The following is a 24,807-nucleotide window of genomic DNA, read 5'->3' as shown; positions in this document are numbered from 1 at the left end:
GCAGCAGGAAGTGGAAGCATCCAAAGTGCCTGGCCTGGCAGCTCAGTCAATATTTAAAGGGAAGGGTCAGCACTGAGTGGAATTTTTGAGGCTCAGCACTGAGCGGAATTTTTGAAAGCACTCAAGGGACGATGAATGGCTTCTGCTGGTGATAGGAAGGCACCTCCTGCTCAGGCTGTGCTGCCTTAACCTTGTGCTCCCCAGACAGCTTGTCTTGGTTTGGAAAAGACGGGAGTCTGCTACGGAAGGCAGGAGCCTCCCCTGAAATGGAGAATGTGAACCCTCCCCACCCCTCTGAATTGCTGTAATTTTAAATTAAGGGGCTCTCAGGCAAAAATATGGGAGCAGGAAATAACAGTTCTTTAATAGGGAAGAAAACAAATAAAATAAACAACGCAGTCCATTAGAACAACACTGACAGAGTCAGAACCCAACCTGACACCCTGTGGGTCAGGGTGTTGGTGGCCGTCCCATTGGAAATGTGGCTGCAGCCGTCCTGGAGTGTCAGGGGTGGTTCTGTTGGAGCAAGGAGGATCTGTAGAGAAGGATGTATTCTTTCCTCTGAAGATGCAGTGGAGGAAGAGGCAGCTGCTGTTCCTCTGGGGAATCCCGTGGAGAAATCCGTGCTGGTGTCTCAAAACCTCTGGATTATATCTGGGTAGCAATGCTTGGCTCCTCCCTCTGGGCGGAGCATCTCCCAATGGGATGTTACAGTTCTTATCAGTCATGCACTGATATTCAATAGCTGTTATCAGTAATGTCCCCTCCCAGGGAGGTGTGAATGTGGTCACTCACAGAGAGATAAGGCAAACTGCTTGCTTGACAAAAGATTATCTGCTATAGAGATGGTAATGGAAAATATCTTACATGCAATCTTCAACACAGCTCCTCCTTAGGATTGTTCTGCTTTGGAGTTACCAAAAGTCCTGTTTGCTGTGCCAGTCTCCCCAGCAGCTGTGCTTCATGGCCTGGGGAATGGCAGGCACAGACCTCCTGACACTGAGGAATGGCTCAGGAGAGCTGAGGAGGGCCTGAGGTCCTTCCTAGGGCCATCTCTGTGTGTTTATCCACTCCGAGTCCTGGCTCAGGGATGTGGTGCTGAAGGGAGGCTGTAAATGTCCATGGGTTTGGGAAGATGTAAAATGTACATTTGAAAAACTCCAAAGCCAAGAAGTTAAAACCTGCAGCTCCGCAGGATTTATTAAAACAATAGGTTTAACAACAGCAGTGGCCTTCTCTTGAGAAATTCCACAGGTTACATGCTTGGAAAACATGGTGACTTATTAAATCAGGGTGAATTTTGCCAAGAGTGTTGGAGTAAAACACTTCAGAAACCTCCATGCTTAACGAGCAGACCCCTCTCCCAAAGTCACTGTACTGCCCGTGTCTGCTCCAGTGCATCCTTTGTATCTCCTTAAAAATGGTATCTTTGGAGAAGTTTCAGGAAGAGTTCAAGATATGGAACACATCCAGCTCAGTTTAGGCAGCAACAGAAGAGTTTGTCACTGGAATTATCCTCTGTGTGCTGGGAATAGTAAACAGGACAACAGCCTGCTTGGGGAGGGGTTTTTTTTGGTTTTGAGCAGGAAAAAGCATTTTGGCCTTGGAAGTGAAGGAAAAGCTTTTTTTTTTTTTTTTTTTTTTTTTTTTTAAGATCAAAATCCAGGCTCCAAGAAATGGGGGGGAGTGGGAAATACATTTTTCATTTTTCCAGCTTCTTCCCTCGCTCTGTGCTGCAGCTCTGCAGCAAGCAGGGCAGGCAGCAGCAGCCACCTTTGGGGCAGCAATGTCAATTAAAGCCTCTGGACAGTGGGGGAGGCACTGAGAGCATCGCAGAGGGGACAGTGAAGTGCTTCAGTGATGAGCCCAGAGCTCACATCCCACCAGGTCCTGAGCAGCTGCCTTGCTCTGAGAGCGGCTTAACAAGAAGCTCCACTTTTTGTTTTCCTTTTTCTTTTCCCCCTGCAGCATGGCACACGCCAGAAGCTGCTGAAACGAACCCAGAAAACAGCAAAGTGGGCTGTGCTGAGACTTGTTTGTGCAGAGATTTGCCCCTCCTTGGCCTGAAGTGTCATTTTCAACAGAAACTGTAAAACTGGTGCCAGAGTTTTGCAGAGAAGGTGTTTCCCAGAGAAGGCGAGTTTCCCATCTAATTCAGATTAAATGGATATGTTTAGTTTCTCTTTCCTCCTGCTTTAAGGATTGAAAAGGCTGTTACAGAGCCCAGGTTTGTGCCACAGTGCTGGGGAGCTTCTCAAGGGGATCAGGGGCTCACCAGTGGACGGGCACATGAATTTCCCATTCCTGGTTCTCCTCCTCAGCCACCTCTGGATATTCACTGCTCCTGGCTCTTCCTGAGCTGTGCCAGGGCTGCCATGCCCAGCAGAGGTGAGTAAAGGAGTAAGAACGTCTCTGTGCTTTCTGACAAGAGCTTTGCAGTGCCCTGGGCATGTGTGTGCATAATTACAGTAATTGCACTCTGCTATCTCATCTCCATCTCTTTTAAGACTTTGTTCTGCACATCTGGCCCAGATCCTGGCCTGGGCTATGTGTGGAGGGGAACACCACAGCCCTAAGGCAGATTATTGCGGTTTTGGAGGTATTTCTACCCTGTACTCACATGGTATCACTCACTGTATCCAGCCCTGCACCTCCCCAGAGCCAGGGCCAGCCTTGCTGGCAGCAGCTGCAGCAAAGGCACCTGGTCCCATTTCTGAACCAGCAGCTCCTCTTTGCCAAAAACAACTTGTTCTTTCAGAAAGCTTCCCTGAGCTGCCCTCCTGAAAGCACTAACACCACTCCTGGAGTGCTGCCATGGTATCCCTCTAAGTGCAAGTCACTTGAACCCCTGCTGAGGAATTCAAAAAAAAGCAGAAGCACACAAAGAGCAGAATATTTGCCTTAGTGGACTCTTGACTTTGCAGGTCCTGTGCACCTGGGGAAGGGTCCAGTTTTTGGTAAGCACATCCCTTCAGCCTCTGCAAATCAAACTACAGGGCCAGAGCAGACACTTCTGTTGGATATTTCATTTACCACCCTCTGTTCTGCAGACCTTGGATGGGTTTTTCTCCTCCTCCCTCGTGGACTCCTTGGTTCTTCAAGCTGCTGAAAGAGCTGGTACCAAATCTGGGGCCATTGCCCTGGCAGTGTCTCTGTCAGTGACCAGGTGAGGCCTCAGTGGGGCTGGCAGCTGTGGCTGTGTCCCCTGCTCTCACTCTGTGAGTTTGGCTGTCACCCCCATGGCACAAATACCTTTGTCTTTTTCTAAACACTGGTTTTCCTAAAGACCCAGTCCTCCATGAACTGTCTCTCCATGGCTTCTATATTGTCCATGCCCAGCTGGATTCATTTGCAGGGATTTCATACTTTCTCCCCAGCCACCCCTAAATATATTGAATATCTGACTATCCAAAGCCACCCTTATAATTTCCATGGTCATTTAATCCTGGATGGACTCCTGCACTGATGTTTCAGCCCTCCCTGTGTGCCTGGCACATTGGTACACTGGTTTTGTGGCCATTCCCTGCTCTCTCAGAGCCTCCTGCCCAGCCCTGGCACCGCTGGTGTGGCCTCTGTGCCCCATGAGCAGTGACACCAACCCAGCTCTGTCCTCAGAGGTGCCTTGGGGGCAAAGCCCTGACAAACCCCTGCTGTCTGTCTGCAGCTTCAGCCCCTTCTTGGCAAATGAAAACATTTGGCAAATGAAAACGGGGGGCAAGTGAAAACATGGGGCAAGAGAAAACATGGGGCAAGAGAAACCATCCCCCAGCTGGAGCTGCCCCTGGCATGACCATGGGGCACAGCTGGATGACCCCACTCCCTGCCAGCCCTGCAGGGAGCCACATCTGGGCCGTGCAGGGACAGCAGGACACTGCAGCCACTCCTCCCCCAGCAGTTGTGCAATGCTCTGGCAGTGGGGTGGCTCCCTGCCCTCCCTGCCCCTGCCCAGCTCCACGTCTGGCTATAAATCCCAGCGAGAGCGACCCTCCCTTCCCACAGCAGAGGTGACACTGAGCTGCCTGGGGCTGGAGGTAAGTGTGCTCCAGAGGGCTGAGAAGCCTTTCCTTCCCTCCCTGTGCCACACCTGGGCTCTTCTGAGTTTGGCTGCTTGCAGGGTTAGTGTGGGAAGTGTGGCAGATTGGTATTGCTTGGTGTCATTTGTAGGTTCTCCTCGAGGGAATCAAAGAGCAAATGTAGCTGGGAGGTGTTTGTGATATTAGTTCCCACCGTGCAAAAACAAAAAAAAAAAACCTCCCCCAAAACAGCTAACAGTGAGCAGTTCTTGCTAGTGCTTTCTTGATTTACAAAGGAAAAAGGCCAGGTTTTATTCCATGCTAGGAAAGCAGAATATTCATTAGGTGCTGCTTTGTGGCTGAAAGTTGAAATAGTTCTGGAGAATTTGGTGGGGTTTAGAAAATACTGTGTCCAACCCCATTTTTTTACTGAAGACTGTTGGTTTTTTGGTTTTTTTTCTTTTTCCTGATGATTACACCACCCTCTGTGTCTGGTGGGAGCTGAAAGCCCTTCCAGGCCAGAGCAGAGGGACTGGTGCCACCCCTGGTGACATTGTGCTGAATGAATATCTCACCTGAGCAGAGGGCTCCCTCCAGCCCTGGGGTTAGACCACAGATGGCAGCAGCACCCCCAGGGCACCTGGCTGGGGGTCCTGCCTCTGGAATTGTCCAGCCCAAGCCACAGAGCCTTCATCCCTTGTTTTATTGCCTATGGGATTAGGATCCATCGTCTCCACTGGGAGTTTTGTAGGGCTGGATGTGAACCCAGGGGCTGTTGCCTTTCAAGCCCTGCAGGAGACACAAAATCATCTTCAACCCAAGGTGTGCCACACCTGCAGCCCCTCTGTCAGCCCCAGTGGCCGTGTCAAAGCCAGCCACCAGGGACAGGACCCTGCCAGAGAGGCACCAACTGAACAGTTCCAGTGCATTTTTATTTTATTTTTATCTTCTGAGAGAGGCAGGGGCAGATATCCAAAGATAAAATACAGTGCATTTTCAATTCCAGTGCATTTTTTATTTTTTTTTTCTTCTGAGAGAGGCAGGGGCAGATATCCAAAGATAAAATACAAATATTTGCTAGTCTGATAAGGCAGGATAGTTTAAACCCAGCTTGTAAATACAAAGTGGCAGTGAATTGTGGCTCAACTACATTCTTTCAAAGCCAGTTTTCCAGGGCAGCTGCAGGAGTTTGAAAGCAGGCTAGGGAGTACATTTTAAAAGTGGGGAGATTATTTTTAAAATAAACAGGGAAAAAGGAGAAAATTTTTAATTAAGACATTTAATCTAACTTGTAAACAAAGAGCCCAGAATGCCGGGGAATGGAATGGCGTTTGGGGAAAGAGAAATTGGAAAAAAGCAGATAGAGAAGTTCCCTATGGGGGGCATGCCAGGAGCTGCCCCCTGAGAGAGTGATGATCATCTGTGGGGTTTTTTTTCCAGCTCCTGGGAGCCCAGCAGAGCCCGCAGGGATGAGAGTGGCCGTGGTGGGCGCGGGGGTCAGCGGGCTGGCAGCCACCAAGTGCTGCCTGGACGAGGGGCTGGAGCCCACCTGCTTCGAGCAGAGCCAGGACATCGGGGGGCTCTGGCGCTACACGGTGAGCCAGGGGACCTGTCCTCCTCCCTGCCACTGAGACATGGGGACACCACACACACATTTGTGCGGTGACAGCAACAGCTTCTTTATTACAAGTGGTTCTCAAGTTTTATACCCCTAAAGTCATTAGTTACATCAAAGCAGCTCGTTATATTCATTGGACAAAGCAATAGCTTATTATATTTAATTGGTACAAAGCATGTACATATTATATTATATTATATTATATTATATTATATTATATTATATTATATTATATTATATTATATTATATTATATGAATTAACGTCAATAATTAATTGGTAAGAGTTTATAACAAATTAGTAAGTTTAAGTTTACAACAAATTATTATTTATTATTATTTGCAATAAATTATTATTAAACATAGGCTGCTCACTAAGGCGTGGATACTCTAGCTGTAAATATCCCTTTTGTGTCCATTTTATTGGTTTCCATGCTAACAGCCTTGCTTTCTTCCTTGCTATGGATAAACTCATATTTCATCAATTTCTTTGTTGTGTTTGTGAGGGTCCCCAGGATGAGGTGAGAGATGAGGAATCTGGCTCCATGTTCTCAGAAGGCTTCTATTCTATTCTATTCTATTCTATTCTATTCTATCTATACTAAAGAAAGAGAAAGGATACAGACAGAAGGCTTAACAAGAATGAGTAATAAAAACTCGTGACTGACTCCTCAGAGTCCGACACAGCTGGCTGTGATTGGTCATTAAGTAAAAACAATTCACATGAACCAATCAAAGATGCACCTGTTGGTAAACAATGTCCAGACCACATTCCAAAGCAGCAAACACAGGAGAAGCTAATCAGATAGTTATTCTTTACATTTTTCTCTGAGGCTTCTCAGCTTCCCAGGAGAAGAAATCCTGGGCAAAGAGGATTTCTCACAAAATATGACGGTGACATCTCTTCTTCTGTTAGCTCAGTCGTTTGTCCGGCAGACGAGCTGCTAAGCCCATCCTCCCCTGCCCTGGCAGCTGCAGCTTTGCAGGGTTCTGGGGTGGCTGGAGAGGCTGTGAGGGTTTGCTGGGTGCTGAGCTGCACCCCTGAGGCCAGGGCAGCAGGGCACAGTGCCCAGCCCGGGCACAGGGCTGATGCACCCGGGGTGCCGTGGCAGGAGCTCATCGAGACCGGCCGGCCCAGCCTTTACCCATCAGTCATCAGCAACACCTCCAAGGAGATGTCTGCCTTCTCTGACTTCCCCTTCCCCGAGCACTTCCCCGTGTTCCTGCCCAATGCCCTGCTCCTGGACTACCTCCGGCGCTACACCGAGCACTTCAGCCTGCGGGAGCACATCAGGTTTGGGGTGAGTGATGGGTGCCCTGCTCTCCACCCACCCTGGGTGCCCGTGGGGACTTGTGGTATTTTTGGGGTCCCCCATCAGAGGAGGAATTGATGAATCTGACTCCATGTTCTTAGAAGGCTAATTTATTATTTTATGTTACTATATTATATTAGAGTATGCTATACTAAAACTATACTAAAGAATAGAGAAAGGATACTTACAGAAGGCTTAACAAGACACTACTGAAAAATTATATTATATTATATTATATTATATTATATTATATTATATTATATTATATTATATTATATTATATTATATTATATTATATTATATTATATTATATTAGCTATACTAAACTATTCTAAAGAATAGAGAAAGGATACAGACAGAAGGGTACAAAGAATGATAATGAAAACCCGTGGCTCTCTCTTCCAGAGTCTTGACACAGCTGCCTGTGATTGGTCATTAAGTCAAAACAATTCACATGAAACCAATCAAACATGCACCTGTTGGATAAACAATCTCCAAACCACATTCCAAAGCAGCAAAACACAGGAGAAGCAATCAGATAATTATTGTTCTCCTTTTTCTCTGAGGCTTCTCAGCTTCCTAGGAGAAAAAATCGTGGCGAAGGGATTTTTCCAGAAAACATGATGGTGACAGTGACTTTGCTTCACTCCCACGTTTCAGAGCACTGTTGTCAGCATCCATAAGCACCCTGACTTTGCCACCACGGGCCAGTGGGATGTGGTCACGGAGGCAGGGGGGAAGCAGACATCACATGTCTTTGATGCTGTTATGGTTTGCAGCGGCAATTTCTCGGAGCCATCCCTCCCCCTGCAGTGTTTTCCTGGTATGGTATAGGGCTGTCTGTGGTTACCTGCTTCAGGGGCTGGGGAGGGAAGATTTAGGGGTTATTTGGGGAAAATCCTCCCTTTCTTTTCTTGCTTCTGCTTTCCAAACCTGCTGGCATCAACAGCAATACCTTCCCGTGCTTCAGCAGCTTTGTCTTTGAGACCCCATTTTGGAGAGGAAGCATCAATTAATTCTGTGTGCATGGGATAGAGAGCTGGACCTCTGAGACCCTGGTGGCCAGAGATTGCACTTCTTTGCTTTCACCATCTGGATTGCTTTTTTACACCCCTTCTCCCAACAAAATCCACAAATGCTGGAGTGCTCCAAAGCTCTGTTTGTTTTTTCCCCCCGAGGCATCGAGAGGTTCCGAGGGCAGTACTTCCACAGCAGGCAGTACAAGCATCCTGACGTGTTCCAGGGCAAGCGTGTCCTCGTGGTGGGCATGGGCAACTCGGGAGTGGACATCGCCGTGGAGGCCAGCCGTGTCGCTGCAAAGGTGCCACCACCCTGTCACCCCGGGCCTCTGGGGACAGGGACACTGGGGACTGTAGTTATTCATTGTTGCAGTGTCGTTGTGGGTTTCAGGACGAGGTGAGAGAAGAGAATTGACTCCAAGTTCTCAGAAGGCTGATAGATTATATTATATTATATTATATTATATTGTATTATATTATATTATATTATATTATATTATATTATATTATATTATATTACATTACATTATATTATATTCTAAAACTATTTTGACAATGCCATCTGTGACCATGTTCACAAGGGTTTTCGGATGAGGGATGAGACGAGGATCTGACTCCATGTTTCAGAAGGCTGATTTATTATTTTACCATATATATAACATTAAAACTATACTAAAAGAATAGAAGAAAAGGTTTTCTCAGCAGGCTAGCTAAGAATAGAATAGCAAAGAAAGAATGATAACAAAGGTTTGTGGCTCAGCTCTCTGTCCGAGCCAGCTGGGCTGTGATTGGCCATTAATTACAAACATCCAACATGGGCCAATCACAGATGCACTTGTTGCATTCCACAGCAGCAGATAACCATTGTTTACATTTTGTTCCTGAGGCCTCTCAGCTTCTCAGGAGGAAAAATCCTAAGGAAAGGATTTTTCATAAAAGATGTCTGTGACAAACTATACTAAAGAAAGAGAAAGGAGACATCAGAAGGCTAGACAAGAATGAATAATAAAAACTCGTGACAGACTCAGAGAGTCCGACACAGCTGGTTGTGATTGGCCATTAATTAAACACAATTCTCATGCTGGGTAAACAATTCTCTAAATCACATTGTAGAGGAGCAAATCATGGAGAAGCTGAAGCTTCCCAGCTTCCCAGGAGAAGAAATCCAAGTGAAGGGATTTTTCATAAAATATCACAGTAACAGGGGACAGTAGCTCAGTGTGCTGTCATCACAAACAGTCTTTCTGAGCCTGAATTTTTTGGTCAAAGCTACTTTGAAAGCAAGCTGGTTTTCTTCTTGTCTCCTGTTTCACCTGCATCACCAGCAGCCAGGAGAAATTAAAGATGCTGTTGGTGCTTTTCCATCCACGGCTGTCTGCGCCGTGCCCCTCTGAGTTTCTTCACAAAGGAAAAGCAGAATATTCATCACCTGAAGCATTGGTTCTTCTCTTGCAGGTGATGATTAGCACCACTCGAGGAGCCTGGCTGCTCAGCCGTGTGTTTGAGCACGGCTACCCCTGGGATATGATTTTAAACACTCGCCTGATGAGCCTGATCAAAACCAACCTCCCCGGACCCCTTTCATGGTGGTTGATTAATTATAAGGTGAACCAATGGTTCAACCATGAAAACTATGGCCTGCAGCCAGAGAACAGGTACTTCTTGGTGGTCCCTATCCCATGCTGATGGGCTTGTGGTGTGGGCAGGGGAAGATGTTCAGCAACCAGCATCAACCAATGCCCAGAATGAGGTGATCTCCAATGGGGAGGAGAAAATAAGTTGTAGCTCCCTTAAGTGGTGAAAGATTGGGCATGCTGGAAAAGCCAGGGTGACATTGGTGACACGTGTCATTGCCTGGAGGTGGGAGGCAAGGCTGTTTGCTCAGAGAAAATCACACCAGGAGGTGTGAGGGGGTGGGAGGAGGAGCAGGGGGGCAGCAAGGCTTGTTTGGGATGCCCCACTCTCAGAGCCCTGGCTCTCCACAGCTGGCGGGTGCGGGAGCCCGTGCTGAACGACGAGCTGCCGAGCTACATCCTGACAGGCAGGATCACCATCAAGCCAGGTGTGAAGGAGTTCAAGGACAACTCAGTCCTTTTCCACAACTGCCCTGAGGAGGAGCCCATCGATATCGTTGTCTTCTGCACGGGCTACACCATCTCCTTCCCCTTCCTGAAAGAATCCGTCGTCAGGGTGGAGAACAAGCACGCGTCCCTCTACAAATATGTGTTCCCACCCCAGCTGCAGAAGCCCACCCTGGCTGTCCTTGGGCTGATTAAGCCCCTTGGAGCCATCATGCCCATAGCAGAGATGCAGGCACGCTGGGTGAGCCGTGTCTTCAAAGGTAGGGGAGCACATGTGAGCCCTCCTGTGCCCCAAAATGCAGCTCAGACAAAACTGGACACAGTTTGTCCCTTCACCCAGGGAGATCCCAGAGCTGAGAAGTTCAGAGTGGACAAGGGAGCATTCCCCAGGCTCAGACTTCCCAAATTATTTCGCTTCAGCTAAGCTACAGCAACATGAGTGAGGAAAGAAACCTACTGGTGTTTTTGGGGGGTTTTTAATAAAAAAAGGAGGGCTGGATCAGGAGTAGTCCACAGAGATGAGAAGCTCTGGGGTTTCTCTTTGGGATGACCCTCTCTGGGGCTTGCACAGCCCATCTGCCCCCACATCACCTGCCTGTGCCCTGGCAGCACACATCTGTAAGAGCAGGAGGAGGTGTGGGTGAATTTGGAACACTGGAGGGCTGGTTTTGGGCAGGACTGCAGCACTGCCAAATAAACTGCCTGCAGTGAGAGTTTCCTGCCCTCCCAGGGAAGGGATTCCCACATTTTGCATCACTGAGTGAGTTCACAGTTTCCCCCCCGCCCAGGAGTTAAACTCTGCAGAACACTCTCCTCTCTCTACCAGGCTTGTGTCAGTTGCCTCCCCAGGCTGTCATGGAGAAGGAAGTAAATGAGAAGAAGAAAAACCAAATCCAATGGTAAGTCATTCCCCAGAGCCCCAAAGGTTTTTTGGTGGATTGAAAAACCTCTGGAGTTTTTGGGGCTCTCACTCTATGCCTGTTCTCTGCAGGCATGGCAGAGGAGAGGGGAGAATTCCTGGATCCAGCTTCCCCTTTACTCACTTGCAAAGAGCCAATGTAACCTTTGATTGAACACTGATATTTTGCCTGTTGGTGACAGCAATAAATTAATTCAGGGTACTCAAGGCTATGGGAGTTGGGGAAGAACACCAGGATCCCCAGGGACTGAGAGATAAAATGGCAGAGAAATTAATGGTAATAAATGCAAAGTAATTCAGCTTGGGGAGGAAAAGCCAACCCATAACCAGCGAGGTGTACGCACAGATTGTCTCATCTCACAGCATGGAGACCTGACTCGCTGTGAACAGGTGTCTGAGCACACTGGTGTGTGGTTCACAGGCAGGAAAAAGGCTGAAAAGGATTAGGGAATGAATGAGCCAATCCCACGAAACAGGGTGATAGATAAATCCATGGCTCACTTAAACAGCTACAGGAGAAAAGGTATGGGAGAGCGAAGTAGAGAATTGCACAGAATACAATACAAGGTGAAGTACAGAATACAATACCAGGCTAAGTGGGTATGGGCTTTTGCAGAGCTCTGAAGGTGGGACATGAAGCTGTGGATTCTGCAGAGAAGGTGAACTGGGAGCAATTCTCCAAGCCACTTGTGTATTCTTGCAGTATTTGGTGGAAATGAACGTGAGGGATACTAAAGGGTGCCACCTTTCTCATGCTGCACATGACTTTTCTGCAAAAGGCAAAAGGGATTTGGGTTGGAGGGGCTTTTTGTTGGCTTGCTTTGAAAAAGACCCCAAACTGTTAATCAAAGTCTGCTAACAAAGATGCACCAAGGGGAAGGGGAGGAGCAGGTGCAACTTGTGAGTGAGGGACAGAAAGATTGACTGGAGGCAGCATCACTTTACAGGAGCTGTGTGGGCGCCAGGATTTGTGTCCCAGGTTCCCACTGCACCTACATCCAGTCCTTTCCTAGAGAACCCAGCTGCATTCCAGATGCAATTACACCAAGGATGCAGAGGATGTCCACCCCAGTTCCTCTAAGCCCTGCTGACACCAAACTCCCTCTTTAGTGCAATACAACATTCCTGCGGCCTCTTCTCTGATCATTCAGGTTTGGTCTGACCTTTGACGAAGTGCTCAAAACCGAGTGGTTGGTCTACCTGGACACCCTGGCCTCCTTCATTGGTGCCAAGCCCAGCGTGCTGGGGCTGCTCTGCACAGACCCAAGGCTGGCTCTCACCATCTTCTTTGGGCCCTGCTCCCCCTACCAGTACAGGCTGGGGGGTCCTGGGCGCTGGCAGGGGGCACGGCAGGCCATCCTCACCCAGTGGGACCGCGTCCTGAAGCCCACCAGAACACGAGTCCCTGCTGGCTCCTCCAGCTCTTTCCTGTCTCTCCTGACTGTGGTGGGATTCCTTCTGCTCCTGGCTGCTGTGATTTTTGGTTTCTTATAGCTTTTAGAATGTGTTGTTTGGTTTTTTTTTTTGTCCTGAGGGATTTTATCTCAGGTCAGAGAGCCCCACGGGACTGGGGAAAAGGATTTCAGTAGATGGCAACAAACTTTAATCTGCAACCTGCAGCATAAACCTCCCTCTGCTCCAGCTCAGCCCCAAGCCCAGCTTTGCAGGCCTCATTAACCAGGGATGGCAGCCTTGCCCAAGTGTATTTTGCCCCTCTGCTCCCCTGCCTGCTGCCAGGAGCAGAGCAGGGATTGTTCCCACAATTGTGCCTGGATCACATGAGACAGGACTCAGAAAGGACAAGAGCAGCAAAAGTGGTGGTGTGTCCCAGGAGCAAGAATTATCTGGGAAAATATTCCTGATTATCAATCACAGGAATTATCTGGGCTGTGTACACAGGTCACGCTGTCCTCTTCTCCAAGCCTAAACTCTGCAACCCCAAAATCCCAGCTGGGGTTGAATTGGTGCATCTTTCCAGTTGTTTGGAAAGATTCCAGGTTTGTCCCACAGGAGCCTGTGGGGCTGAGCACTCCTGCCTTTGCTTCCCTGCGTGCCCCACCACTGGACAATCCTGAGGCTTTGTTTTGTGCATGGAGAGACTTTAAATGAATAAAATCTCAGTGGCTGTGGCAGCAGTGCGCTGCAGATGCCTCCCTGTGCTTTCCTTGTGTGCATGGGGGGAGAGCTGTGTCTGAGTGGGGGCTGTGCCACCAATTGCTGCGGGCAGCTCGCAAGGCTGGGGCTCTCAGGGCTCCTCCTGACTGCCCAAACTGAGGCTGCACAGTGCTCCCTGTCCCACATCCACGCTGTCTGCTGGCCAAGGGAGCATGTTCTGCTGATCTCCTGGGGATACCAAGGGAGCACGAGCCCAGCACAGGCACCACAAAAGGATCAGGACAGCCCCACGCCGCTGCCTGGGCTGGAGCAGGGACGAGTTACAGCGTGGGAGTCCTGGCAAGCACGTTCCCTTTGGGATTATCTCTGCATTTTCACCTGGCACTGCCACAGGGAGGTTGAGAACTTTCTTCCAGTGCATTTAGGCCCACAGGGCGGGGGAATGCAGGTGTAAAGGTCAGTGATGCAAGAGCTGTGGCTGTGCCTGGACTTCAGCCTTCCCTTCCAATCCACAGAGGAACTCAAGGGAAGTTCAGAGAGGGCAGAGCAGCGAAGGCACAGCACTGTCCTGCAAGGTTTGCTCCTCAATTCTCTTGGGTGGGCTTGGCAGGGTGTAAAAGTGGGCAGACAGCTCTCCAGGGTTTTGGGCGTTCAGTGCTGGCTTTGTCTTGCTGGTGGGGGGGAGAGAGGGGTGTTGCAGCGACCCTCTGGAGTAAATCCATCTGCAGGCAGCGCTGGAAAAGGGGGGTGGCTTGAGCACCCTGGGCTTGCCTGCCCTTTCCTGAAGTCAAGGGAGGCTCCAGAAACAAGGCAGGCAGCTGTGGGCATGTCCTGCCCTGTTCCTGCAGATCAAGGAGTGGCTCAGGCCAGGCTTGTGGATGCCAAAGGGGTTGTTTTGCACCTCTTTCATTTTTTTTCCCCTGGCTCTCTTCAGTTTCCTCCAGTTTCTATTTATGTTAATTTACTTTTTGACACAAAACCGATAGAGCAAGTTATAAATTACTCTTTCTGCAGACCCTGCAGCAGCAGTATTTCTTATCTAATCAAAGTTCATGTGGGTTCATTTTTTCCTAGTTTCTTTGCTTTCCAGTCAAGCTCGGTGCAGCTCAGTTTACACACCCCAGCTTCGAGTTCCTCCCATTGATCCCCAGCGTTTCCCGGGTTCCTTACCTTTTGTATATCCTGTAATCCCAGCCTTGCTTTCACAGAGCTGTCTAACTGCTGAATGGCTGCGCCCTGCTCCTGCTCAGTCAGGCATTGCTTTGCTTTTTTCCCTCTTTTTAAACCCTTTTTGTTTTCAAGAGATTGCTCTTTAATGGGAAGTTTAAAAGGAAAGCGTGAAAACAAGCCAGCTTAGCTGGAGTTGCTTTTCCCAAAGGTTTCAGGATGATCAGGCAGAAGAAGATAGCTGCAACTTCTTTGCATGCTCTCGTTTGGGCTGGGAAAGAGAATAAATTGAAGCAGCGGGACAGTGAGGTTTGAAGCACCTCCTTTTTCATCCCATGGAGGAGGGAGATTCCTGGACCCCCAGAGTGGGTTTGGGAGGGTAAAGAGCAGGATCTGTGCACAGCACTTGCATCAGCTGTGGCTTTCTCCCAGGACACCTGCAGCAGAGAAGACCAGGGGTGTTTTGGTGGGGATGGGAAGAAGGAAATGGCATTTCTGCTGATCCCTGGGCTGTTGTGCTTCCAGCTGCTCTCACACCAGCCTGTCACCTGCTGCAGGCCACCATGGTCCAGCGTGTGGCTGTGATTGGAGCTGGGGCTGGGGGCTTGGCCTCTGTCAAGTGCTGCCTGGATGAGGGGCTGGAGCCCACGTGCTTCGAGAGCAGCGAGGACATCGGCGGCATCTGGCGCTACACGGTCAGTGCCCCCTGCGTCTGTCCCTCTCGGGAAAATTAACCCACAAACACCAGAGGTTTATGTCCAAAAAGGAGACAGAGGAGCCCTTTTACTTTATTCCAATAAAGGGAGAGGCCATGGGGCATCCCCTGGGGTCTCTCCAATTTTTGGAGGACACAGCCTCCCTTTTTATCCCAATTTCCCGGCCACATTTCCCTTCTCTCTTTCCCCATTTCTGAGGTACTTGAGAGGTACAGACTTCCCAAAACACCTGATCCCAAAGATTTCCCTCTAATATATAACCCTCCCTTTTCATTTTTAATTCTTATGGAATTTAGGGGTTTTTCTTCTCCATTGTTTCTTTCATCTTTCAATGTCTAACTTAATTTATCAGCAAACCTAAAGTTTATTTGTAAAATCAAATATCTTTTTCCATTCATCAATCAGTGGAATCCTTCCCATTGTTTCTTTTCTCTCCCAGTGCTGGTTTTATCTACCAGCAGACCCACAGCTTGTTTGTAAAGACAAATCCACTATTCCTCTCATCCCCTTCCTTGGATGCTCTGGGACTGCAGCAAAGAGGAAAGGGTGGCCTCGCCCTCAGGGACTGTCCCTGTCCCACTCGTGGGGCTCCTCCTGACTCCAAGATGGAGAAGGAAATGGAGGGTGTGGGAAATGAATGGAGTTTTGCACCTTGGCTAAAGGAGCTTTGCAAAATAGGTCTATATGCATTGACTGTTGTAGTGACAATGTTGGTGATTGTGCCTTGTGTACTTCACTTGCAAACGATAAACAAAACCATCAAGGAAGTTTTTTCCATTCAAGAGAGAGGGAGAAATGTGGGAAATGGATTTGTAGAGAATTCTCAAAACCTGGCAGAAGGTTCACATAGTGTGCATCTGTATGGTAAACCTTGAGATAAGAAATGCTGACTTAGAAATGCCATGGAATGGGACAGACAGTGCTGAGAGAGAAATGGAACTAGAAATAAGTTTCAAAGGATGGCCTTGCCAATAAGACTAAATACTTTGGAGAAATAGAACTATGAAAGATACATTGTAGTAGGACCCACGAGGGGTAATTTTAGATGATTGGCTTTAAGGCATTTACAGCGTGGCGTAGCAAAAACTGATAGGCCAAGAAATGCTTATAGTGTATTGTAATTAAGAATTAGTTGGCTTCTGATTGTGATGGTGTGAATTATAACATCTGCACTGTCTCACCCTCCAAATGAGACTGAAGATGGAATAAAAGTTTGAGAACGCCTCTCAGTTGCCCCGTCTCTGGGTCAGAAAAGAGCTTAATGCGATAGAGGGAGCAGTAGTGATTGTCTCCAGGTGCTAGACCTGGCTTATTCCTTGTACCAAAATGTGAGGAAGAAAAATACTCATATACTTGATGGGGAGAAAATGTTCCCCTGCACACCTGGAAACATCAGCACTGGCTTCACACAGGACTCCACAGACAGCAGGAGGACCACTGTGTACCGCTCAGTCATCACCAACACCTCCAAGGAGATGTCCTGTTTCAGTGACTTCCCCTTCCCCGAGGATTTTCCCAACTACCTGCCCCACAGCCTGGTCCTGGAATACCTCAGGATGTACGCCCGGCACTTCGACCTCCTGCGGCACATTCGCCTCCAGGTGAGCAGCTCTCGGGTTTTGTGTTGCTGGAATGGCAACACAAGGTATTAAAAAATCTTTTTTTCCCAGCCCCACGATCGATCGAGGAAGAAGTTGAGATTCTTCAGTTCTGCTTTTCATGGTTGTTTATTTTATCTGATCTGTTCCATTCTTTCTCTGACCTGCTCAGATCTGTCCAGCAGGTCGGGTTGTGGCACAGTCCCTGCCCTTGGGGTGGTGTTAACATTTGATACTATGAACTACATGTATTTTATTTACAATAATTTTCCAATACCTATCACCTATGTTAGACTCTACGCTAAACCTATCTCTACTCTAAACCTATCAAAAAGTGCCACCATTGCAGCAGAAGATGGAGGGTGAGAAGAAGGAGAAGAAGGACAGGACAAGCCCAGATTCCTCCATCTTGCCTCCTGAACCCCCATTCTAAATCCCCAAAATTCTACTTTTTCACCCTGTGACAAATTAACTACCATTCTCCTCAAACTCCTGTGGCTTGTAAATCTTCACACAAAGTTGGTAATTGTTTCCATGGGCTAAAATCAAAGGCACAGGTGTCTTTGACTCCGTGACAAGGTCTCTTGAGCCCCTTGCCAGGGTCTCCAACCATCCAGGGCAGCCAGAGGAGTGTCCTGGGTTCCCACAAGCAGGGACCCCAAACCCATGGGGAGAAGAGCCATGGGCAGCTGCAGAGTGGAGGTGGGATGGGACAAGGCTGGGTGCCAGCCCTCAAGGGCTTTTTGAGTCCTGAATGCAGACTTTAAGCCCCACATTTTAACTAAGTCTGGTTTAACACAGGCTTGCCCCCCAGTGCCATCACCAGGGGACATGCAGGGTGGGCTTTAACAGCTTCAGAAGTGGCACACAGCTCCCCAGGGACCCAGCCTTTCATAGGCACGTCTCCATGATCCCTGACTGCTGCTCTGTTGGGCTTCTGTGCAAGACAACAGTTCTCAGCGTGAGGAAACGCCCGGATTTCAGCACCTCAGGCCAGTGGGAGGTGGTCACCGAGAGCCGCGGTGTCCGTGAGTCCCACGTCTTCGACGCTGTCATGGTGTGCACCGGCCATTACCAGGAGCCCCACTTGCCATTGGCTTCTTTCCCAGGTAAGGCCTGTCCCAGCAGTGGGGTTCCCCCAGCACCCATGGCTGGATTTGGTTCTCCCAATCCCTGGATTTGCCTCTGTGAGCCTGCCTGCTCCATGAAGCCCCCACAATGGAGCAAGCAGGACCCTGACCCTGTGGAAATGGTGGGGGGCATTGCAGGGAACGGGAAAAAAATCTTGTAAAGGTGCAACCAGGCTTTTCCCTTAGGATTTGCAAAGCAAGACTGAGCTGAGGATGTACAGGGGACTTCCATGGGCATCTCAGCTGCCAGGGGAGGTGGGAGCAGGGAGAATTGGGGGCTGCAGAGGATCTGGGCACGAGGCTGGGGTGAGTAAATGTATCTGGCAGTAGGAAATGCTCCCTGCTCTCTGCCTAGGCATTGAAAGTCGCTTCAAAGGGCAGTACCTGCACAGCTGGGAGTACAGGGACGTGCAGGCTTTCCGAGGGAAGCGTGTCCTGGTGCTTGGCATCGGCAACACCGGCGGGGACCTGTCCGTGGAGCTGAGCCGAGTGGCTGCCAAGGTACAGCTCCATGGTGCCTCAGACACAGCCTCCCCCAAGGTACAGCTCCATGGTGCCCCAGAGAGGGCCTCCCCCAAGGTACAGCTCCATGGTGCCCCAGAGAGGGCCTCTGCCAAGGTACAGCTCCATGGTGCCCCAGACAGAGCCTCTGCCAAGGTACAGCTCCATGGTGCCCCAGACAGGGCTTCCCCCAAGGTACAGCTTCATGGTGCTCCAGACAGGGCCTCTGAGAGCCAGTGGCTCTGATGCCTTGTGAAAGCTGACCTAGAACAGAGGCTAGGCAGAGTTAAAGAATAAAGCAGGGATTTATTAAGAGGTGTCAATAGATCCACCTTGGGCAGCACAACCCAAAATGGTCACAAAATGCACGACAGGGTCTCACACTTTTACAGGTTCTGTTCCTTTTGCATATTGGAGTTCATTGTCCAATTCCAGCTTTAGCCCATGCAGTCCCATCCTTCTTGTTTTTCTCTCTTCAGCCCACATTGTTTGTACTCTTGGGCCTGAGATTTGGATCATTTGTCCTTGGTGCCCAGCCGGAGCAGGAATTGTTTTGTCTCCCTGCTCTGTGCACAGAGCTCACCATGCCCTCATATGAAGCCCAGACCCACCCACTAAAGCAGCACAGAGCCTGAAAAATATAGAAGTTAAAACCTGAGGCATCAGCTCAAGGTACCTCAGGGAGCTTTGCCCCCAGGCTCCTCTATAAATTCCACTTCTCACTGAGGGCAGTTGAAGAAGCTTTACAATTCCTGAAGAGTTTGGCCCACCTGAGGACTGTCAATTGAACAGCTGTGGGAACTTTATCAAAACCACCCAAGTTGTTTGGTTCATCTGGATGTCATCTCCTTCCCTTGGGGTGACTCTGTGTCAGCTCAAGTGCAGGAGATGGGATTTGCCACTCAGGGCAAAACCAAGGAGATGCCTGGGCAGGAGGCTGAGACCTGTCTTCCCCCCAGGTGTTCCTCAGCACCAGGAGCCACACGTGGGTCGTCAGCCGGGTCTCAGACCATGGTTTCCCCTTGGACATGGTCAGCACCACTCGCTTCAACTCCCTCCTGGACTGGCTTCTCCCATCAGCCCTCACAAGGAGGATCACGTTTCAGAAGTTCAATTCACGGTTCAACCACACAAACTATGGCTTGGCCTCCAGCAAAAGGTGTTTTTTTCTGGTTCTTTTGTTGGGCGCTCAGGGGGTCTTTATAATATGAAATGCTTAATTCTCGGTTTTGGGGGATATTTGTGGAATAGCAAACCATTGGAGGGGAATTCTGACCATTAAAAAAGTCATTTTAGGTCTCTCCCAGATACTAATACTGCTCTTTTCTCTGCTGCAAGCTCCAAATTTAAGGTGATTATTAATGAAGAGCTGCCCTTCTGCCTCCTCTCTGGGACTGTGGTGTTGAAGCCCAACGTGAAGGAGTTCACTGAAAGCTCTGCTGTTTTTGAAGATGGCACAACCGAAGGAAACATTGACGTGGTGCTCTTTGCCACGGGCTACAACTTCTCCTTCCCCTTCCTGGAGGAGTCTGTTGGGGGCACCATCCACGACAACCGTTCCCTCTACAACTGCATCTTCCCTCCCCAGCTGGAGCAGCCCACGCTGGCCATCATTGGCCTGATCCAGCTGACAGGCTCCATTATGGTGGCCTCAGAGATGCAGGCTCGCTGGGTCACAGGGGTCTTTGCAGGTAGGAGATGGGGGAGATCTTCTGGCTGGGAGGTTTGGGGCAGCCTGAGCTGCTGCCCACACAGCTTAGGACATATTTCAGCTCCATGGGTAGCCTCTGTCCACCAGCTGCATCTCACACCTCAGGAAAGGTGCTGGGACCTTGGGAAGGGGCTGAATGTTCTCTTAAGGTGCTGCTGGAACTATTATATACTTATGAATATTGTCTAGGTTTGCCCCTGCTAGAATTAAAAACTCTGACATAATTGAATGAGACTTCAAGCTTTCAGAGAGTGAAAAGATACTATAAAGCTCTAACCCAGCTTCAAATCAGTTAATGAGACCCCTTCTAGACTTAACAAATTGGCTCATATAAAGTACAGGTTGAAATTCAATTGAGGCATTTGGAAAACATTTTTATTTGCATCCGTGGTATCTCCTCCTCATACAAAATAGAAAAGACCACATAGTGTACCAAGAGTTAAAATCCCAAGACTCTGATTTATTTTGATGGCATGGGCAGTTGCTGGTTTCTCTGTTCTCAGGCTGGAACAAGCTGCCTCCCCCCAGCAGGATGATGGCTGAGGTTTTGAAGAGGAAGCCAGCAGTCAAAAGGTGTGTGATGCTCCTGCAGTGAGGATGAGACGGGTTCTGTGTGCCAGGACAAGCTCGGGGATGGCAGACATGGCAGGGACCTGCTCAGCACACCCAACTCTAATTTATTACCTCACCACGCACAGTGAGCTGGGAAAATGCTCCCGTGGCCTCTTTGTGGAACAAGACACCATAAGCTTCTCTGGAGCAGTTTATGACAAGACCAGGGCCTGCAGCTCCCCTTCCCTCTCTTCCCATCTCCTTTGCTCCCTCCCTTTCTCTCTCCTCCTCTGGAGATCCCCCCCGCCAGGCCTCCCAGCCATGTCCTCGTTCCCAGCACGTCCAGATGAAGGTTTGGTTTCCTCCAGACTGAGGGTGCCATCTCGTGGCTTCTCCCTCCCAAATCCAGGCACTGGGGAGAGCTGGGTTCCATCCAGATTCCATCCAGAACCCCCCTGGAGCCGGGCAGTGAGGGTGGGGGACAGTTTGTGTCACTTTTTGGCAGGTTAAGGTGAGTGTCCCACCAGGCTGCTGTGAGTGTGGGAGCTGGCAGCCTGCCTCCTTGGCACTGGGATTTTACAGGAGCTGGAGATGTGTCCACAGGGATGTGGGATGGATGATGATGGGGCAAGGAAGGGACCTCGGGGTTGGGTCTGCCAGCAGGGCAGGGCTGGCTCATGGGACACCGGGGAAAAGCTGGGACAAAACAGAGCCACAGGGGTTGTGACCAGGAGCCCCAATGACTGCACCATGGTGCTGTTACACAGAAATATGGAAATTTCTGTTACACAGAATTATTGAGGCTTGAGACGCAAGGGAAACAAACTTGAGGCTGTCTCAAACTTTCCTGAAGCAGATCAGTACGTCCTTCCTTCTGTGAGGGAGATAAGGTTTCAAGCAGAGAAATCCTGGAGGTCCCTCCCAGCATGGGAAGCTTTCTGCATTTCCCAGATTTCCCCTTGGCATTCTTATCTCTGAAAGTCTATATCTCTACTTCTCAAAATCTGCCAAATCCACACCCCTGAACCCGAGGGAAGGACATAGCAGGCTGCTTGTGGCATTACAATGATGCTACTGTTAAGTTAGAGCCGATTTTGAAGCCACAACTATTGCTGCAGAGACAAAACAAGCTTCAGCTTATCCCCTGCCCCAGGGAACTGCTGGCACCAGCCCCAGAGAGGCTCCTTCAGTGTTTTTGGCTTTGTTTGGGGCTCAGAGGGCTCTGCCCCAGAGCCTGGGGCTCACCTGGTGTCTGAGCCTTTGCTGCCCATGCATCTGGGACCTGAGGCAGGATGATGCCACCTGACTTTTATTTCTCACATCCCATCGAAGGAACCCGTCCGAGAGGGAGAACCTGAAGATGAGTTTCATCAGCTACGTGGACAAAATCGCTGCGTGCGCCGGCGTCAAGCCCAGCGTGTGGAGGCTGCTGCTGACAGACCCCCAGCTGGGCCTGGCCATCTTCTTTGGGCCCTGCTCCCCCTACCAGTACCGGCTGGAGGGCAGGGGCAGCTGGAGCGGGGCCAGAGCTGCCATCCTCACCCAGCGGCAGCGCTCCCTGCGGCCCCTGAGGACGCGAATGCTCCTGGGTGACAGCTCCAGCAGCTCCTGGGGCTGGAGCTGGATGTGCCTCCTGGCTCTGCCAGCAGCTCTCACTGCAGCTTGGCTCTGCTCCAAACACCCCCAGGCAGGCTGGAGCCCCCGGCTGTAGGAGGAACATGGGGAGATGCGATGCCAGGTGATGTGGGCACGGTGCGAAGCTGTGCCAGTGTCTTGGTTTGGAAAGGCAGGAGTCTGCTAAGGAAGGCAGGAGCCTCCCCTGACATGGAGAATGTAAACCCTCCCCACTCCTCCGAATTGCTATAATTTTAAATTAAGGGGCTCTCTGGCAAGGATATGGGAGCAGGAAATAACAGTTCTTTACTAGGCAAGAAAATAAAAGAATAAAATAAACAATGCAGTCCACTAGAACAACACTGACAGAGTCAGAACCCAGCCTGACACCCTGTGGGTCAGGGTGTTGGTGGCAGTCCCATTGGAAATGTGGCTGCAGCCCTCCTGGAGTGTCAGGTGTGGTTCTGCTGTGGAGAAAGCTGTGCTGGTGTCTCAAAACCTCTGGATTATATCTGGGTAGCAATGCTTGGCTCCTCCCTCTGGGCTCACATCTCCCAGTGGGATGTTACAGTTCTTATCAGTCTGCAGTGACATTCAATAGTCTGTTATCAGCAATGTCCCCTCCCAGGGAGGTGTGAATGTGGTCACTCACAGAGAGATGAGGCAAACTGCCCACTTGACCAAAGATAATCTGCCATACAGATGGTAATAGAATCCATCTTGCATTGCAACAGCCAGGTGCTGCCAGAGGGATGGAGCTGGCACCAGCAGGAGCCTGGGGCTGTCTGTGTCTGTCACTATAGGACACGAAACAACACAAGCACACACACCGCTGCTCTCAAGGTGAAGAAAAGGGAAGTTTATTTTCTGACTCCAACATTTATAGTTTTGTAAAAGTGACAGTGAGTTGGAGGATGACAGTGCCACCTCTCCAATGACACTGGACAAACCAACAGTCCATCAAATTTTTCCTCCCCAGTAAAAGAATGCAAAACAATAAGTTATTTACAGAAAGTGTGTGAGAAAGTTTGTTACAAGAATGTAAACATCAGAAGGCTTAGAAAATCTTAAGAAAATCAGGGCGACATGGGTCCAGCCACCTCCTGCTTATGTCCTGTACGAAAGGCATTTTGTGCTGCTCTTGTGAGCCAGCAAAGGCTTCCTGAAGATAAGGAAAGCCCCGTATCTCTCTCGAGGAAGACACCAAGGCTGTCCCCATGACAGCGCGATGGAAGAGAGAAAGTTAAAAGATACAGACTCGAGCTGGCTCACAGAGTGATGTGGCTCCTTGGTCACCTACTGAGAACTTTGTTTCTTTCTTATGACCTATGGGCAGTGAATGTGTCTGCTAAGTAAATATCTTGAAAAACTATAAAGGCAACATGTTGCTGTAATAAATCTCTGTTATGCACCCCTCTGATGGAGTCTTGGTGCTCTGCACTGTGTCACGCTCTATAGTGACAAAGTTCCTTGTGACATTCCACCAAAGGTGACACAGAGAGCTCACCCTGAGCCATTCTGAGCATGAGGCCAGCCTTCCTCCCCCTGCTCCCTGAAATGTGGGCAAGACCCACACCACCCTGAGATTTCATGAAACATGAACTGTCTGAAGAGAGCTACTTCTGTGTCCGGTAACTTTTGGGACGTGAAGGAGGGAGCCACAAATAACCCTCACAGATCTGCTGTTTGCTGATGGATTTATTAATGGTTCATTATCAGGGTGGATCCCAAGCTGTGGCAGAGGGGAGACTCTTGCCCTTGTGTATGTACAATCCATTGTATAGATAGAAATATCAACAAATAAGGTATATGAGAAGTGTTATATACGTTCATATATTGATCTACAATAATAAATTACACGTACAGTGACAAAGGCAAACAAGCAGGCATCGCTGACATTGCCCCAGCAGCCTGAGGATTATAGGGAACCCTCAATTCCTGGGATGGGGAGCAGGATGGGAACCAAGATGGAGCCAGGATGGAAACAGGGATGGGACCTGGGATGGGAGCAGGGATAGGACTGGGATGAGAACGGGGATGGGAAGAGGGATGAGACCGGGAAAGGGCCAGGATAGGGCCAAGATGGGAACCAGCATGGGACCAGGATAGGAACAGGGATGGGAATGGGGATGGGGCAGGGATAGGAACCGGGATGGGGACAGGATAGGAACAGGGATGGGGACAGGATAGGAACAGGGATGGGGCCAGGATGGGACTGGGATGGGGCCTGATGGGAACAGGGATAGTACTGGGATGGGAACTGCGATGGAGCTGGGATGGGGCTGAGATAGTAACTGGGATAGGGCTGAGATGGGAACAGGGATGGGACCAGGATAGGGCCGAGATGGAAACCAGAATGGGGCCAGGATAGGACCGGGATAGGGCTGGGATGGGACCGGGATAGAACCAGGATGGGGCCAGGACAGAACCGGGACGGGGCCAGGATAGAACCGGGATGGGGCCGGAACAGGACGGGGATAGAGCAGGATAGGACCAGGACAGGACCGGGATGGGGCCGGGACAGAACCGGGATGGGGCCGGGATGGGAACAGAGACAGGAACCAGGACAGAACCGTGACAGAACCGGGACGGGGCCGGTTCCGCTCGGCCCCGCCCTCCGCCCCGCGCTCCGCCAGGGGGCGCTCCTGTCCCCGGGAGTCCGCGCGACTGCGGCACGGCGCTGTCACGTGACCGACGGCGCGGGGGCGGGGCCGGCGGCTCGCGCTGTGCGCGGTGACGTCA

General features: G+C 49.9%; 2 protein-coding genes across 6 annotated transcripts; both read left to right on the top strand.

Moving 5' to 3' along the window:
• Positions 1-5,482: 5,482 nt before the first annotated feature.
• FMO1 (flavin containing dimethylaniline monoxygenase 1) lies at positions 5,483-12,962 on the top strand. Of its 4 annotated transcripts, none has more exons than XM_031061660.1 (8): positions 5,483-5,608; positions 6,742-6,930; positions 7,603-7,765; positions 8,121-8,263; positions 9,417-9,616; positions 9,947-10,302; positions 10,869-10,941; positions 12,496-12,962. In XM_031061660.1, the coding sequence occupies exons 1-8, from the start codon at positions 5,483-5,485 to the stop codon at positions 12,548-12,550; spliced, it is 1,305 nt and encodes a 434-aa protein (XP_030917520.1). In that variant the 3' UTR covers positions 12,551-12,962. The 4 variants fall into 4 exon arrangements, with proteins under 4 accessions (XP_030917520.1, XP_005426778.2, XP_030917522.1 ...); XM_005426721.2 differs by lacking the exon at positions 12,496-12,962 and adding an exon at positions 12,113-12,455; XM_031061662.1 differs by lacking the exon at positions 12,496-12,962 and adding an exon at positions 12,113-12,185 and having other exon boundaries at positions 10,831-10,941.
• Positions 12,963-13,548: 586 nt separating this feature from the next.
• On the top strand, positions 13,549-22,192 carry LOC102032233 (dimethylaniline monooxygenase [N-oxide-forming] 4). Of its 2 annotated transcripts, none has more exons than XM_031061659.1 (9): positions 13,549-13,651; positions 14,769-14,938; positions 16,372-16,560; positions 17,504-17,666; positions 18,043-18,188; positions 19,148-19,347; positions 19,527-19,879; positions 20,403-20,472; positions 21,784-22,192. In XM_031061659.1, exons 2-9 carry the CDS (start codon positions 14,807-14,809, stop codon positions 22,160-22,162), a joined length of 1,632 nt encoding a protein of 543 aa, XP_030917519.1. In that variant the 5' UTR covers positions 13,549-13,651; positions 14,769-14,806; the 3' UTR covers positions 22,163-22,192. The 2 variants fall into 2 exon arrangements, with proteins under 2 accessions (XP_030917519.1, XP_005426777.1); XM_005426720.3 differs by lacking the exon at positions 13,549-13,651 and adding an exon at positions 14,424-14,552.
• Positions 22,193-24,807: the final 2,615 nt, after the last annotated feature.

Source organism: Geospiza fortis, unplaced genomic scaffold (genome assembly GCF_000277835.1).
Source record: "Geospiza fortis unplaced genomic scaffold, GeoFor_1.0 scaffold5, whole genome shotgun sequence".
Taxonomy (NCBI): Eukaryota; Metazoa; Chordata; class Aves; order Passeriformes; family Thraupidae; genus Geospiza; species Geospiza fortis.
The sequence above is the reverse complement of the archived record's forward strand: the minus strand, read 5'-3'. Positions and strand labels throughout refer to the sequence as shown.